Source organism: Mus pahari, chromosome 7 (assembly GCF_900095145.1).
Source record: "Mus pahari chromosome 7, PAHARI_EIJ_v1.1, whole genome shotgun sequence".
Classification (NCBI taxonomy): domain Eukaryota; kingdom Metazoa; phylum Chordata; class Mammalia; order Rodentia; family Muridae; genus Mus; species Mus pahari.
The window spans coordinates 49,267,214-49,283,454 of NC_034596.1; the positions used below are offsets into that span (position 1 = coordinate 49,267,214).

Genomic DNA, 16,241 nt, shown 5'->3' on the forward strand with positions numbered 1-16,241 from the left:
AAAAAAAAAAAAAAAAAAAAAAAAAAAAAAAAGCCTTAAAAAACCTGAAACAATAAAAAAAGAAAATATATTGTTTTCTCAAACAATATATTCTGATTGTAGTTTCCCCTCCCTCTATTCTTCTCAATCCCTCCCCTCCCCTTCCCTCCCCTCTCCTCTCTTCCTCTCCCCTCTCCTTCCCTGCCCTCCCCTCTCTTTTCTTCTGGACCCACTTCCTTTCTGTCTCTTATTAGAACAGAGCAGGCTTCTAAGAGATAATAGCCAAACATGACAAAATAAAAGATAAGATAAAGTAAAAACTTTCATAATGAAGTTGGACAAGGCAACCCAGCAGGAGGAAGAGTCTCAAGGGCAGGCACCCATCAGAGATCCTCTCATTCTCACAGCCAGGAGTCCCGTGGAAATACTAGGTTATCAGCCGTAATATATATGAGGAGGGCTTGGTGCAGACCCAAGTAGGCCCTGTGCTTACTGTTGCAGTCTCTGTGAGCTCATATGCGCCCAGTGTAGTTGATCTAGAGCACCACGTTCTCCTGGTGTCCTCTATCTCCTCTGAGTCCTACAGTCTTTCTACTTCTCTTATGCCGGGTTCTCTGAGTCCTTAGCCTATGCAATATTTATGCCTTTTCATGTTTTGTTTTGTTTTGTTTTTAATAAAATTGGCAGACCCAATATTTGGTGCATCAATTACAGTAGATTATCAGTGCTCAGCATGGCTAAATAGTGGTACTTACTTATGAGTATGGTCTTACCACTTTCATTGATGGCAGATTGGAAAGCATCCACCTTTTGAGAATCTGTAGCAGGCATATGAAGTTAATGGTCCCAAATGAAATTCAGTCTTCCTCCCCGCTTCACGGAGTTCTCAGCAATCTGGTTTTACACACCTCCTCCCAATGTAGTTCTTGAGGGTAGCAATATTTTTTAGATGAAGGCATGATACTTTCTGGGGTTCCCAGAGACAATAAAATATAAGGATCTTTGACTTCTAGAGCTAGATGTTCAGACAAGACCTGTGCTGGATAGATTTATGTCAACACAACACAAACTTAAGTCCTCTAAGACAAGGGAACCTCAATTAAGAAAATGCCTCTACAAGAACCAAGCAGTAGGCAAACCTGTAAGGCATTTTCGTAGTGACTGATGGGGTCCAGCCCATTGAGGGTGGTTCTATCCCTGGCTGGTGGTCCTGGGTTCTATAAGAGAGCAGGCTGAACAAGCCATGTGAAGCAAACCAGCAAGCAGCACTGCATCATGGCCTCTGCATCAGCTCCTGCTTCCAGCTTCCTGCCATGTTTGAATTGCTGTCCTGACTTCCTTTGATGATGAACTGTGATGGGAAGAGTAAACTAATAAACCCTTTCCTCCCAACTTGCTTATGGTCATGGCATCTCATCACAACCATGCTCACCCTAACAAGGGTACGACCTTCCTCGGCATAGCTCCCTGACACTCTGCCTATGTTATCTGTTGGAGAAAGAAAGATCTGTTCAGATCTCAGTCCCTGTCAATTTAGGCTGTACTTTGTCGTGGTGCTGAGACCTATCCTAGCGGTGCTTTAGGAATCTTTTCCTAGTCCTTTGACTCCTGTACCTGCTGCACTACCCTGTGTGAGCTTAATGCTTGGGTATTATTTTTCTTGCCCTTTACTCTCCCATTCAGAGTTTTCTGACTTTCTTCAATTCTATCATGACAACTTAACTTCAGCACCTTCTCACAATTGCCTGCCTTGAGTCGTAGCAGCTGATCAGTGGTTTCTGATCTACCATCTTGGACTCCTCTCTAGTTTATTTCTACGTAGCACAGAAGTGTGCTAGAGCCTTACCATCCAATTTGTTCCCTTCAGCTTTTGTGGTGACTAATGTGTCAGACTCTAGTTGGCATTCTGTTTGCACCACCGGAGAAGGGGATAGGTCAGGAAACATTAGTGTACCAGCCGTACTGATCTTTGACATAATTTTTGTTTGAAAAGGACCTAGTCATACTTACATATCAGTATGGTCTTGCCACTTTTATTGATAGTAGATTGGGGTGGCTCTCACCGAGGATGACACGCAGTGCCTATCTCCCTTTCCTCCCTTCACGAGGGCAGGAGCATCAGGAGTGCTACACATTGCCATAGTGTAGAGAGCAGTGCAGAAAACTGTGCTTCCTACCGGGCTGGCCTGGATTTTGATTTACAATTGAACTGCATATTAATTATCTTTCTTTTTTTTTTTTTTTTTTTTTTTTTGAGACAGGGTTTCTCTGTATAGCCCTGGCTGTCCTGGAACTCAACTTTGCAGACCAGGTTGGCCTCAAACTCAGAAATCCTAATTATCTTTCATACTCAGCCATTTATACATAATGGCTTTAAGCATACTAATGTGTGATGTTTAGTATTAGATAAATGTGAACTCACCAGATACCGGGTGAGGCAGGAGCAAATTCTAGATACATTACCACGTTTACTAGCTCATCAGGTGCAAAGTTCTTTTGAGCAGCGTACTGTAATGATATTGTACTTAACTGTGAATGGAGGAAGAGCTGCTCACTTAATGGTCTTTTAATGGGATGAATTCCCCTATTCCTTTGTAATCTCATGATCTAAGTTTCTTGGCTGTCTTTGGTAACCCTGAAGTGATTATGTAGTGTTGGAAGTTCTGACATGGTTTTAAGTCTGTCCTTGGGAATCAGGCTGTTCCTCCGTGTTCATCATTTTCCTCAGTCTTCCAGTTTTCTCTCTTCTGTTTTTAACATCTCCAGCCCAATTCTAATACTTGTAACCATTAATCTTTCTCAGCATCTTTTGGGTTAAAAGAAGTTACAGTTAAAAACTGTGGCATTAGAAGATGGCCTAATCGGCCATCATTGGGAAGAGAGGCTCCTTGGTCTTGTAAACTTTATATGACCCAGCACAGGGGAAGGCCAGGGCCAAGTAGTGGGAGTGGGTGGGTAGGGGAGCAGGGGCGGCAGGGGGGGGGTATAGGGAACTTTCGGGATAGCATTTGAAATGTAAATAAAGAAAATAATTAATTAATTAATTAATTAAAAACAAAACAAAACAAAACAAAACTGTGGCATTGGGTTTTGCTCAGTGATGCCAGTGAAAGTTGATGTAGATGTATTGTTTCCTGTACAGCTTTGTAGGTGGCAAGTCCCTTTACTAGAGTTAAAATATGAGCCATCAAAATGTAGGACTTCGTTACTCAGACAACAGGCAGGACTTCTTTTCTGATCACTTCTTAGCCCCTGGTTTTTGTTTGTTTGTTTGTTTGTTTTGTTTTTTGGTTATTTGCATATTTTTGTTAAATTTGACCTCATATTTCCGTGCTCACTTTTACTCTAGAGAATTGTGCCTTTGGTTGTCAAAAAGCCATTTACCTGTTTTAATCACCAAGGCATTTGCAAAAGAGATTTTAGAGAATATGGATTTTTGGAATATGGTAACACCACAAATGTATGAATATTTTCATAGTGTTTATCTGTAAGAATAGACTTCACCACTGTGTTCATTACAAGATTTTTACATTTTATTTACATGATACACTAAGAGCAGCTTTTCATTGTCATAGTACTACCTAACTAATGTGGTCTTTTGTTTTCAAATTTATACTCTTATTTCCCCTTTAAAAACAAAATCACAGAAAGACAGACACAATGTGTAGACATTCTTGGAGAAGTACCTGACTTCCAATTTCAGCTTCTTTATCTGTGACAGCGACGGGCTGGAACGCTCAGCTCTAGGGTACTTTGCCGCTCTAACCGTCTCTGTTAGCGCCACTCTGAAATGAAGAAGCAGGAACAGGCTGTTCAGATTTAAATGGTGAGTTACTAATAAAACTGATGTCTGCCTTTCTAATTAGCATGCTGGCAGATATTCGCACACAAATTTCTTGCCTGTCATTCTATCCTTGTTGAAATAAAACAGTTTTTAGGAATTGTGTTACAGTTGTAAGTAAGTAACAAATTTAAAATTTCAAGTATATTTCTGCATACCAAAGAGTTCTCATTGTATTTCTGTAGATTCTTAACATTTACCAATGGAAGAGAGGTCACATAGGCAGCAGTTTCCCCAGTAACAGATCTGAATATGACAATGGATCTGAGACAGGGGCATGACTCATTTAGTGAAGTGCTTGTATGTAGACAAGGAAGGCCTGAATTTGAGCCCAGAAGTTACCTTTTAGAAAATGACTTTGGAAATCAAAAAGTTTTGTAAATCAAAAGTAAATAAATTTCAGCTTTTATTACAGCTATATAGTATAGTATTCCTTAGTGTTTATGTGCCCTATTTTCTTTAGCCATTCATCTTTTAAGGACATTTAGGTTGTTTCCATTTCATAGCTATTGTGACTAAGGTGGCAATGAACATGGCTGAGCGAGTATCTATCCCAAGTCGTCTCGGCATATGCCGAGGGGTGGCATTGCTGGAATGTGGTAGATTTCCTTTTAGCTTTGGGGGCCTCTCCTGTCTTCTGGAGTGACTGCTCATCTGCATTCCCACCTTTTGTTGTCATATTGCTCTGGCTAGGACTTCAAGTACTATATTGAATAGGTAGGGAGAAAGTGGGCAGCCTTGCCTAGTCCCAGATTTTAGTGGGAGTCAACTGAGTTTCAAATTGGCTTGTTCTTTTTCCAAATTTTTGAGTTACATCAAGTTGCTTATTTGTATTCTTTATGATTTTTTAACATAGACACTTAGAGTCATCAATTTCCTTTTCAGAACTGCTTTTTAATGTGTCCCAAAGGTTTTATTATGTTGTGTTTTTATTTTGTACCATGAATATTTTAATTTCTTTCTTGATTTCTTCTTTGACCTATTCGTCATTCCTTCCAGTAATGAGTTGTTTAATCTCCATGACTTTATACATTTATATACACTTATTAGAGGTTTTTTTTTTTTTTTGGCTACCAATTTTAAGTTTTATTGCATAATGTTCAAATAAAATATATGGGATTCTCTTCTCTTCTCTCTCTCTCTCTCTCTCTCTCTCTCTCTCTCTCTCTCTCTCTCTCTCTCTCTCTCTCTCTCTCTCTCTCTCTGTCTCTGGTATTTGCTAAGGTTTGCTTTGGGTTCCAGCATGTAGTCTGCTTTAGAGAAGCTTCCGTGTGCATCTACACACAGATGACAAAAGTGGCCTGAGAAGCTTGCACTTACACATACACTTGTGTACATATAACAACAACAATAATAAAGGAGCTACCAATGTGAGGCTAGAAGAGGCATGGGAGGTGTCTTACATAGGGTTTCTCTTGCTGCAATGAAACACCACGCCCAAAAGCTGGCTGGAAAGGAAAGGGTTTATTTGACTTAAAATAAAATTTCCCATCACAGTTTATTATCAAAGAAAGTCAGGACAGGAACTCAAACAGGGCAGGAACCTGGAGGCAGGAGCTGATGCAGAGACCATGGAGGGGCACTGCTTACTGGCCTGCTCCTCATGGCTTGTTCAGCCTGCTTTCTTACAGAACCCAACTGGTCGCTTGCCTGTCAACCACTAATTAAGAAAATGCCCTACAGCTGGATTCTGTCGAGGCATTTTTCTCAATTAAGGTTCCCTCTCTTCAGATAACTATAGCTGTGTGTCAAGTTGACATAAGACCAGCCAGCAAAGGGGGGTTTGAAGAAGAGCAGTTATGAGGGGCTGGCTAAAGGGAGGGAGGGAAGTGTTGCAATTAATTCTATTTCAATTCAAACTACATTTGCAGAGTAATGAAATTCCATATATGTCAAGAGAAAAAAAAGGACCAAGCTCTATGTGGCATTCTCTCTCATTCTTCTCTTTCCTCCAACATTGGTTTCTAGGTGTAAAACGTCACAGAAGAAGGAGAACAGCTTGCCTTTTTTGGCTAAGTATGTGCTTCTCATATGTGGATACCAAGAAGGTCTATTTGTACTGGGCAGTTAGGTTAGATCTGCAACCTTCAGGGTTGGAGGTAAAACCCCTTCCTACTCTGCTCCTGGGGAGCTGTGTGTGGGCAGTCTCCTCAGCAGCTCAAGACTGCATCTGTTGAGCCAGTGCGACATTTATGTTGCTATCATTTATCATCCCTGGGGTAGGGAATCCAAAGTTGATTGTGGTTCAGTATGAATTTAAATCTCATTTTGTAAAGTTCAGCTAAACTACCAGATAGAATGTGATCGTTCCCTAAGTGAAATGTCTTAAACAGGCTAAGACAGACCCGTTTTTGTCTTATGTGGTATGCCTGCTTTCTTCTTATTGGTAAAGTGTTTATTTTGTTACTGAGAGAAAAATATATTTTGTTCACTTTTTCTGTAAGCAGTTCTCTTCAAGAATTTCTTTACCCAGCAGCAGATCATTATCACCCTCTTTCTTTTGAAATGGTTGAAAGAATCTTAATGATCACCTAAGCTGGCATCCTATCTTTTATAGATGAAAGAACTAAAGTCTACACAACTCAATTGTCTGACCTCTGACCACACAGCTAATTTATTACAAAATTATTACAATGTAGATACACTGTTTTTCCAAATGAAAATTCTTGCTGGTGAATAGATGCCTGGATTCAGTTCTTATGCCCTAAGTTCATATGCTTAGTTTTTTCTAGAGTTCTTTTTCAGTGCTTTTAAAAAATTAAAATTAACATATTAGAATTAAAAACCCACAAACCTCAATGTAATAGGTTGCACTTAAAATATAGCTTCATATGCAGCTAGAATTCTCACAGTTAGTTTCTTATTTGATGATTCCAATCTTTGCATTTAAACATGGAATTTACTGACCTAGTTTCAAAAATATGTTCAAAAGCTACAGATATTTTTGAGAAACTATTTAAGCATTTTCATCTGTTCTTGTAGATGGTTTATTGGTATTTAAGTGACTGTCCTACATAATTTTCCTATCTAGGTATCTGATGGAATGACACTGATTTCAAACAAGACCCATTTGATAGCAAATTATTGGGAGCCGAAGTGCTCTTCATTAGCACAAAGCTGGGAAATTTGTGCCTAAGATTTCCATGGTTACGAGGACCCTTACTTTCTAATATAAAAGATTATCAAGGATCGTGTGAAGAATGAATACTGTCTGAATGAAAACAGACAGGAAGAAGTAAGAAAGAGACAGAGACAGAGACAGAGACAGAGACAGACACACACACACACACACACACACACACACACACACACACGGAATGAATATCATTATAATGAACCTGAAATGAACAAGGGACATAATTCTTATCTGTTTTATATAAATAATTGACTTACTGTGACTCTTAAGTAGGCTCTGTCTTATATGCCTATTTGTCACAGATCACATACTGAAAAAACTCTTTAGTTCTTGGTGTCATGAGTTTTTGCTAGTAGAACCCTGTCAGAGCTTGGAGGATAGTACTGTGGTGTCCCAGGTCTCTCACTCAGAGAGAGAGACCTTGACAAATGATATGACCTTTTAATTCTCAGGTGTTCATATATGTAGAACAGAGGTCACACTGCCCATTTTAGACCAGCCTGCATGTTCCAAGCATCTAGTTCTGACCATGCATAGGCTCTCAGTAGCTGCTCAGCTTATCTGCTGCAACCCACCTGTCCCCCACTGCTCCGTTTCCTGCTTTCTTCTTCTCACTAGGCTGGCTCCACTTAAGGGCTTCTGACCCCCTAGTAAGATGTAAGCAGTTGGCAGGAGCTAGGGCCAAGAGCCACCTTGCCTGGTCAGCTCTTCGGATTGCTCTGGTCTCTCGGAGACAGTGCTATTCATGATTTCTGATGTCTTGGAGAACCTGAACTCGAGCCGTGGATCTTCTAGTGGGGATCCAGAAAGCAGGTTTATGGCAGCTACAGTTTTGCCCTTCCAGAAACTTTCCTTTAAAGTATATAACAGTTTTGTAACTTGAAGTGCTACACGTCTAAATATATTTTACAAACTACTTCAGATTAGATCAGTAAATTGTAACATTCGCAAACTTTAGCTTTTCAAATGTCTGTAGGAGATTAAAAAAATTAAAAAATACTTTGACAATTAAAATGTTTATTTTTATAATTTTCCATACAATATATTTTGATTATTTTCTTTCTGCCAACTCTTCCAAGATCCTCTTCCTCCCTGCTTACCCAACTTCATGTTAATTCTATCTCTTTAAAACAAAAGTAGAAATAACAAAGCAAACAACACACACACACACACACACACACACACACACACACACACACACACATATACACCTCAAGACAAAAAACCCCAGAGTCCATATTGTGCTGGTCAGCTACTCCTGAAATGAAGCAGTCCTGGAGTGTAACTGATACATACACAGTGTCACTCCATGGAAGAAAACTGAAATTAGATTTGCAGGTAGATGGATGGAGCAAGTAATAAGTTATCCTGAGAGAGATAGCTCAGACCCAGAAAGATAAGCATACATTTTCTCTTCTCTGTGGATTTTGTTTTTAAACTTTAGATATTTGTATTTCACTTAGAATGCCTACCCACAGAGGTTAGATAGCTAGGAAGGCTCTGAGTGGGGAGTAGGGACTTTTTCCAAAGAAGGGGGACAGAGTATAGTTTTATAGAGAGAGGAAACTAAACAGGAAGATTGAATGGGAATGGAATGGGGAGCAGAATACAGGAGACAATAGAGAAGGGATGCCTAACACTGCAGGTGATCTTAAAACTGAGAAGAGCTTGACTTTTAAAGTACGTTTATGATATTTTAGGCATCTTTGATCACAATTCTATACTTCATTAACATCTACTTCTTGGTTATGAATATATGCACATTTAAGCAGTTGGCTTAAATTGTGCCTTAAGAGAACTTAGATATTCCTATAAATCACTGATAACCGTGACTTTATGGGGATGCTATTATTTTTGTATTTTAATCTTCTTCTTTTACCCATATTGTAGATTTATATAGGTCTCTGTGGGATGTTGCTTTAAATAGTATTTCAGTAAATGGGCTCAGAGTGAGCAAAGAGGACCCATGAGTCAGGTTTTAGATAACAAGTGTACTGTGAATTGATACTGTCTCCAAGATGTCAGAGTCAACTTGCTCTAGAACTCTGCTAGAGGGCCGCTTAGGAAATGGAAGATGCCTAAGTCTCTGCCTTCTCAGGGCTCTCGCTCTGTTGGGTTCACAGTGACTTTATAGAGATTTACCCAGGTAACCGCCCCTCCTCCCATTTCTGTAGAAGGCAAAACGTTTGAAAATGGATCAGAGAACTTTATTTTGGGAAAATGAAATCGTTTGTGTTGTAACTCGAGCAGTGCATCCTTACAATCAGCTACAAGGTTGAAGGTTACAAGGTTGAGGGTCACAAGGTTGAAGGTTACATCTATTGTGTCATTGATTTGTGCTAGACAGGAAGCCAGCAATGGAAGGAAGAACTTTCTCATCCTTCAGGGTTTCTAAGGAATTTATATTTCAGTAATTTCTCCTTTGTAATTCTTTGTACAGCCAAAATAAAATGCTGCATAAGCTTGTAAATAAGCCACGGGGAAGAACAAAAGCCGTGAGTGTTCAGACATAGAAAACGACTATGTTCCATTTTAGATTTCTCTAGTATGTTAAAGCGTCCTGACACAGAGCAGGTTTTCATTTTAGTTGTATAATTTAATTGCGAGTGACAGACAATTTGAATCAGAGTTATTTAGTACCTGTTGATTAAGCCCTGGTCAGCTATGAGGAGAGTCTGAGTATGGGGAGGGAGCATAGGTTTGTCTGCAAGTGTTCTCTTCTGTTAAGGGACATACTAAGGGATTGGGAATATGTCTATAGGCATATGACCCTGAACATACCTTTTCTCATCTGACATTGGGAAGATAGTTATATAAAAATGATAATTCAATGCTGAAAGACCTGTTTTACATATTAGAAATATGGAAAAAAATTCTGTGAACTTCCTAATTTGTAAAATTTGCCTAGGGGAGCTGATGTCAGGTTAAATACAATTTCTATACAAGTTTTCTAGTCCATTTTGTGTTGCAAAAGCAAAATCCCTTGAGGCTGAATAATTTATAAGGAAATGGTCATTTAGTTCATAGTTTGGTAGGCCGGAATTTCAAGATCATCTGGTTCTATCTATTTGGCTCCTGGTAGGGGCCCCTTGTATATCACAGCATGGTAGGCAGCATTATGGTAGGAACCTGTGGGTTAGAGGGTGTCCCGTGTCCACTCCACCTCGGGGCTAGGGCTACTGGTGGAGGCAGGACGTGGGTGTTTAGACTGCGCTTTCCCACCACCAGCACTGGGCGGCTGTCAGGATATGGGGAAGCCACTGGATCCCGCTTCAGTGATGGGGAGCACAGTCTGAGGTACCTGGGGACCACTGGAGTTGGTTCAGGGGTCTCTGGACCTGCAGAGAGGCTGGGACCATCTGGTTCTCAGACTCTTGGGCACCCAGACGCCACTGGGAGCCTTGGAAGAGCTGAAAACAAGAGTGGGGGCCCACAGGCTGGATCTAGCCCAGGCTGGAAGGGGAAAAGAGGGGAGTTCCAGCAGGGTCATGAGGGGAGGAGAGTCCTGGGCTTGCTTGGCAAGTGGTTTGGCTTGTTGGGCCATGGCTGGGAGTGCTGAATGGCCTCCTGCAGGAGACTAGACGGGGCTCTTTAGATGAAGGCCTGTTCCATTGCTCCCCGCGTCAGATCCTGATGGAAAGAGACAGTCCATGGCTTTAAGGCATTTATTGTCATGGTGGAGAGTGGGATGAGTAAACCATACCTCCCTTTCTCAGGGCGGGCCTGAGGTTAAATACCTTTTGCAGGGAGGAGTGTCTGGGAATGAGAGCTTAATTGGCTGAGCCCTTCAGGCCTTTAGGTGCTTCATTAAAATGGAGATCTGTCTTGAGGCTGTGTGATCTGTGGTCACCTGTGGAGGGGCTTGGGGCGTTGCCCTTATGTAACTGATGGCCATAGAATTATGGAGTGCTGCTGCCTCGTGTCCAGGAGCGTGGCAAAATGTCTACTGTTCCTTGCAGGGTCACCTTCGGGGTCACTGGGGTTTCAAGCTTAGCTCTACCAGAAACCAGGCTGTCTTTCATGGTCCCACAGGAACTCATTCAAAAGTATCAGCTCATGGTGAGACAGGAAGCTAGATAGATTGATTCAGGGGCTAGATTTGCTCTTTTGTAATAGCTCTCTCTAAGAACTAACCCATTCTATTAGATCAGTATTAATATCCTTTAGTGGTAGTTACATCTGTCTAATTACCTTTCGCTAAGTTCTATTGGTTGTGTGATATTTTTTTTTTTTTAAGCAGGGTTGGGGCGAGTCACAACTATATGAACAATATCTTAATTTCCCTGCATTAAGTTCTTCCTATTGGTTATGTAACTTTTGTGGTGGCATGGGCAGGGGTGGGTAGGGAAGTGGACAGATGTCTACTCACCCCCGAAGGCACCAATGACATAATAAAGAAACTTCTTTTTCTACTTAAGTTGAGTTTGATGATCCAGTAAGTATATTGCATATACTTATAGGAGCATGAGTGAGAAGTTATTCAATTGTAGCATGGACAACTCACAGAAAAGCCCACCCCAGCATGACTGAGGATTCTTAAAAGTTGTATCCCTGGTGCTTTTTGCATGACATTCAGACAACTTAGCTGTTTGGAATATCTTCTTTCTGGCAGTTGTCACCTTGAAGAAGGGTCATGTGAATCTTGTAAGTTTCAGGCATTTCCTATGACATGTCTTTGTGTACTTTCTTTTGCTTTTCATTGATTTTCTGAATCTTAATGAATTTTCCTTCTTCCTCTTGGATGTACTTTTTTTTTTTTTTTTTTAAGGAAGTAACTATACTACAGTGTCTCTTTAAAAATCTCTATTTTTCAACATTGTCATACTGAGGACTGAGCTTTTGGTGTGTAAACCTTTGGAGAAAGTAATACAAATGAGATAAAATAATGGGTCAGATTCTTCCAGGGACACTTTCTAGTAAGAATCAGATCACACCTCTTCATGTGCAGCCACTGGCACTTGATGACTGCTAGAAAACAGTCAGTTTCTCTAAGAATGTGGCCCCTGATAGGTAAGTCACACTCCGGTGGATGGCCCCACACTCATGAGTTAGGGGCACCACTGATTAGAATCCATGAACTATTTATTTAAAAAATTAAAACATTTAAAAAAGAGGACACAAATTTGAGAGGGAAAGTTTAGGGGTATATCTTGAAGGGGTAGGTGGAGGAAGCCAAATATGTTCAAAATACTTTTTACAAGTGTGTTATACTTTTAAAATGAACAATAAAATATGATCAAAATAGCAACCATTTAGACATTGGTTAAAATAGCAACCATTGCTCCACAAGATGCTGGGATCATAAACATCTTACAGCTGAGCTGTAGTTGTAGACTAGAAAGGGCCCATGAGCAAATGGCCAACAGTTCTACTTTTAACTTCTTAGTTTGGTCAGTTTAGTGGCTATTCCTGGTTGTCAACTTGACTATATTTGAAATGAACTACAATCCAGAATTGGAAGGCTCACCAGTGGACCTAATCTGGAGACTGGGAGATAGAAGTTTCTGATCTGGATCTTGGTATGGAGATCTTGAGAAGACAGGGAGATCTCCGAGTCCAAGGTCATCTGGGATTAAAGGTGTGGTGGCACACACCTTTAATCTGGGCCACACCTTCTGCTGGGGACGATATAAGCACATTGGAAGAAGGGAGTCTGGCTCTCGCTCTTTCGCCTTGCGGTGTGGGACTCAGCGACTGCTAGATCCTTGGACTTCCATTCACAGCTACTACTGAACCATTGTTGGGATTTGGACTGCAGACTGTAAGTCATCAATAAATTCCTTTACTACATAGAGACTATCTGTAAGTTCTGTGACTCTAGAGAACCCTGACTAATACAGTCAGGAAGTTTGTCACTATGAGCCCCCAACAGAGCTGTTTCAACCATGAGCTCTCAACAGGCCATGGATAAAGGCCATGGTGCCAACACGTTCATCTGCTAGACAAAGGCTGTGGTTAACAGCCTCCTGACTGTCCCAGGCAGCAGGCTTCTATATAGGAAGTCGGTATGCATCACACAGGTCCTGGCCAGCTTTTTTTTTTTTTTTTTTTTTTTCTTTTTCAGATAGTAGGAATTCAATTTAAGAGTCATTTGAAATGGACTGCCACAACAGTGACATATTTTTAGTTCCTTGGGACCTTAGTTCTCAGAAATAAGAAATTGGAAGTAGCATGATCAATATGCTTAAATGGCAGGGAACAACGGTGATCAGTTGTTGGCACTGGGCATCTGGTGTTCTCTGAAATGAAGAGACTTGCCCGTCTGCCAGTGCTGGCAGACTCAGATGGGGATAGAAAAAGAGAAAGTGTCTTTAATCTTCCTGGGAGAGTTTTATAGACTGCAACTAAGGGTAGCCTTAGGGTAACTGTTTTCTAAGCTGTTGAAAATCAATCTGTATTCATTGCTTTCTTAAAATATGCCATTATACCACTATCACAGCCACATGTTTTGAAATCACAAGGGATCCTAAAAGGCGAATCACTATATCGTGTCAGCTAACGGTACATGTTTTAAAGAAAAATGGTGCCAGGGAAGGCAGAGATGGGTGGCTCTGGGCTGGGTGCTACTTTAGGAAGGCTGCTTTCCTAACCACCCCTCAGTGTGTCATGCCAGCTTTCCCTCAGATGGCTGGTTCAGCAGCTTTCTCCTGCCACTCAGGGTCCTGACCACCTCTTGAGGCGGCCCTTCCTCCCCCTTCCTTTCTCCCTCCACTGTGAATACTCCTACCACATGGCTGGGGGTGAAAGAGTCAATGAAATCCATTGATAAAGCTTCTGCCATCTGACCTTGTAACACCTGCCACCCGCAGTTCAGACTGAAGAGCTTTTGAAGGCATTCTTCCTATCTGATCTAAATTTCCGAAGCAGGGACTAAATAGTTTTGTACAGCGAGGGATGCCTGTAACATGTTCTTCCTAACATGTACTGCCTCTAACTTACCCATCTCTATGTTTCTCTTACTAAAAGTTAGTTCTTCGATAAATGAGACTTGGGTTAATTTCTTACTTTATCTCAATCACATAGAACAATGCTGATTACCCACTAGTGTCTAATAACTATGTGTCGAAGAGATGCGTCAATGTGTGCGTATGTAAACATGTTCAGCCCAAGCCACTTGCTCTTTAAAAATTGATGTAGAAAATAATGCTGTAGAATAGGAGACAGAATAAAGAATCATTTACACATTTCCCCTATAGTCTAAGAAGTCTCAAAGCTTTGCAGCAGTTCATTCTCTGAGGGGTAGCAAGCAGCCCCTATACCATCATTTCTTGTTGAGGTATTTAGTTCAGTTTACAGCTTCACAAAAGATGGATCATAAGGTGGCAGTAGGATGACTGTCTTCCCTCACTTCAGTTTCTGAAAGTCAGTAGGCTGTTCCTTTTCACAGTTTACCACCTTCTTTATGTAGAACTGGAAATAACATGTGTATTCAATGGTTACCTGCTAATACCTATCTCTTCTATAAGCATTAATTATCAGTTATTAACTCAGTGCCCAAAATAGACAAGTATTTCAACACTCACTGGACAGGACAAAAGCGAACAGGTGACAAGCAAAGTGAGCGTGTCTAGTCCAGTGGACGTAGGCGGGTTCCCCGAGGAAGGGAATCTAAGCCGAGGAGGAATCAATGAAGACCAGACAGTTCAGGGAGCAGAAACTCTTATTCTAAGAGCAGCAGAAGCAATTAAGTACTAGCTCAGTTGCAGTTTGTGCCTGTGTGTGTATGCACGCTTGTGTGCATGGGTGCGTGTGTGCATGCATGTGTGTGTGTATTGCTAGGGACAAACTGGATTGGCAATGACGAAACAGATAGTAGCCCAGAGGCCTTAATAAGAAAAGATGGTTGTGGCCTTACTTCTTGACAGTAGAAGAAAGAAGTGGATGTGTTTGAGAGATTTTTAGCAGACAGTGTAAGTAACTGGCTGTGGGAAATGAGGGAAAGAGAAGCATTAGTTATGAGGCCAGCTTCCTAGTTTAGGTAACTAAGAGGATCCCAGGGCCTTTCACAGAGGCTAGACAAGCCAAGGGAGTGAGTGACCAGCTGAGGGAAAAGGGCACAGGATGCTTCTCTATCTAAACTGCAGTTGAGTGTTCCAGACTTAATCATATGATGAATCCTTAAAATGCCTACAAAGAATCATCTGTTGATGATACTGGGAGATTAAGTTATATTAAAATTAAATAATTTTACTGTTGTTAAATATTTATTTTCATTATTAGTATGCTTATTTTTAATGAAAGAAAAATCACAAAAATTATTGCATAGGAAATGCTATACTAAACCAAATAAATATGAAGCAAATCTTCTAGGAGATAGAAAGCTAAGACCTTCAGACAGAATGTAAGCTGTGTATAAGTAAATGATTTATCCTGACTAGGAGACTGCAGTGAAAGAGGCTATTAATATATATATATATATATATATATATATATATATATATATATATAGGCCATGTCACCTGGAAATTCATGCTTATCATTCAAAACAGGTCCAGTAGGCAGTGTGTGACCACGTGTCATCTATTATGCTTAGCCTACAGCATAATGTTGGTACCTTAAGGGGTAGCTATTACTTTAGATATGTTGTTTATATATTACATTTGTTTATATCAACGTACATGGAAAGTGCTATACAGTGATGTCACTAATATCACCTTGGTTTTTAGGTTGATTGGGGTCAGCTGGACTATTTAGTTGTGGACATGCCACCAGGAACAGGAGACGTGCAGTTGTCAGTTTCACAGAATATTCCCATTTCAGGTAAATTTTTTTTTATTTATTTTATTTTATTTTGTTTTTTTAATATTACTATTTTCTTTATTTACATTTCAAATGCTATCCCAAAAGTTCCCTATACCTCCCCCCCTGCCCCTGCTCCCCTACCCACCCACTCCTACTTCTTGGCCCTGGCCTTACCCTGTGCTGGGTCATATAAAGTTTGTAAGACCAAGGGGCCTCTCTTCCCAATGATGGCCAATTAGGCCATCTTCAGCTACATATGCAGCTAGAGACACGAGCTCAGGGGGTACTGGTTAGTTCATATTGTTGTTCCACCTACAGGGTTGCAGCCCCCTACAGCTCCTTGGGTACTTTCTCTAGCTCCTCCATTGGGGGCCCTGTGTTCCATCCAATAGCTGGCTGTGAGCATCCACTTCTGTGTTTGTCAGGCACTGGCATAGCCTCACAAGAGGCCGCTATATCAGGGTCCCTTCAGCAGAATCTTGCTGGCGTGTGCATTAGTATCTGGGTTTGGTGGCTGATGATGGGATGGATTCCCAGATGGGG

At 40.8% G+C, this 16,241-nt stretch overlaps 1 protein-coding gene across 1 annotated transcript in view; it reads left to right on the forward strand.

The window, feature by feature from the left end:
- Positions 1-16,241, forward strand: part of Nubpl (nucleotide binding protein like) — a 187,294-nt gene that overhangs the window by 121,083 nt on the left and 49,970 nt on the right. Inside the window, exon 6 of the mRNA XM_021202243.1 lies at positions 15,623-15,716. Within this exon, the coding sequence (XP_021057902.1) occupies positions 15,623-15,716 (94 nt within the window). The remainder of the gene's footprint in view (positions 1-15,622; positions 15,717-16,241) is intronic.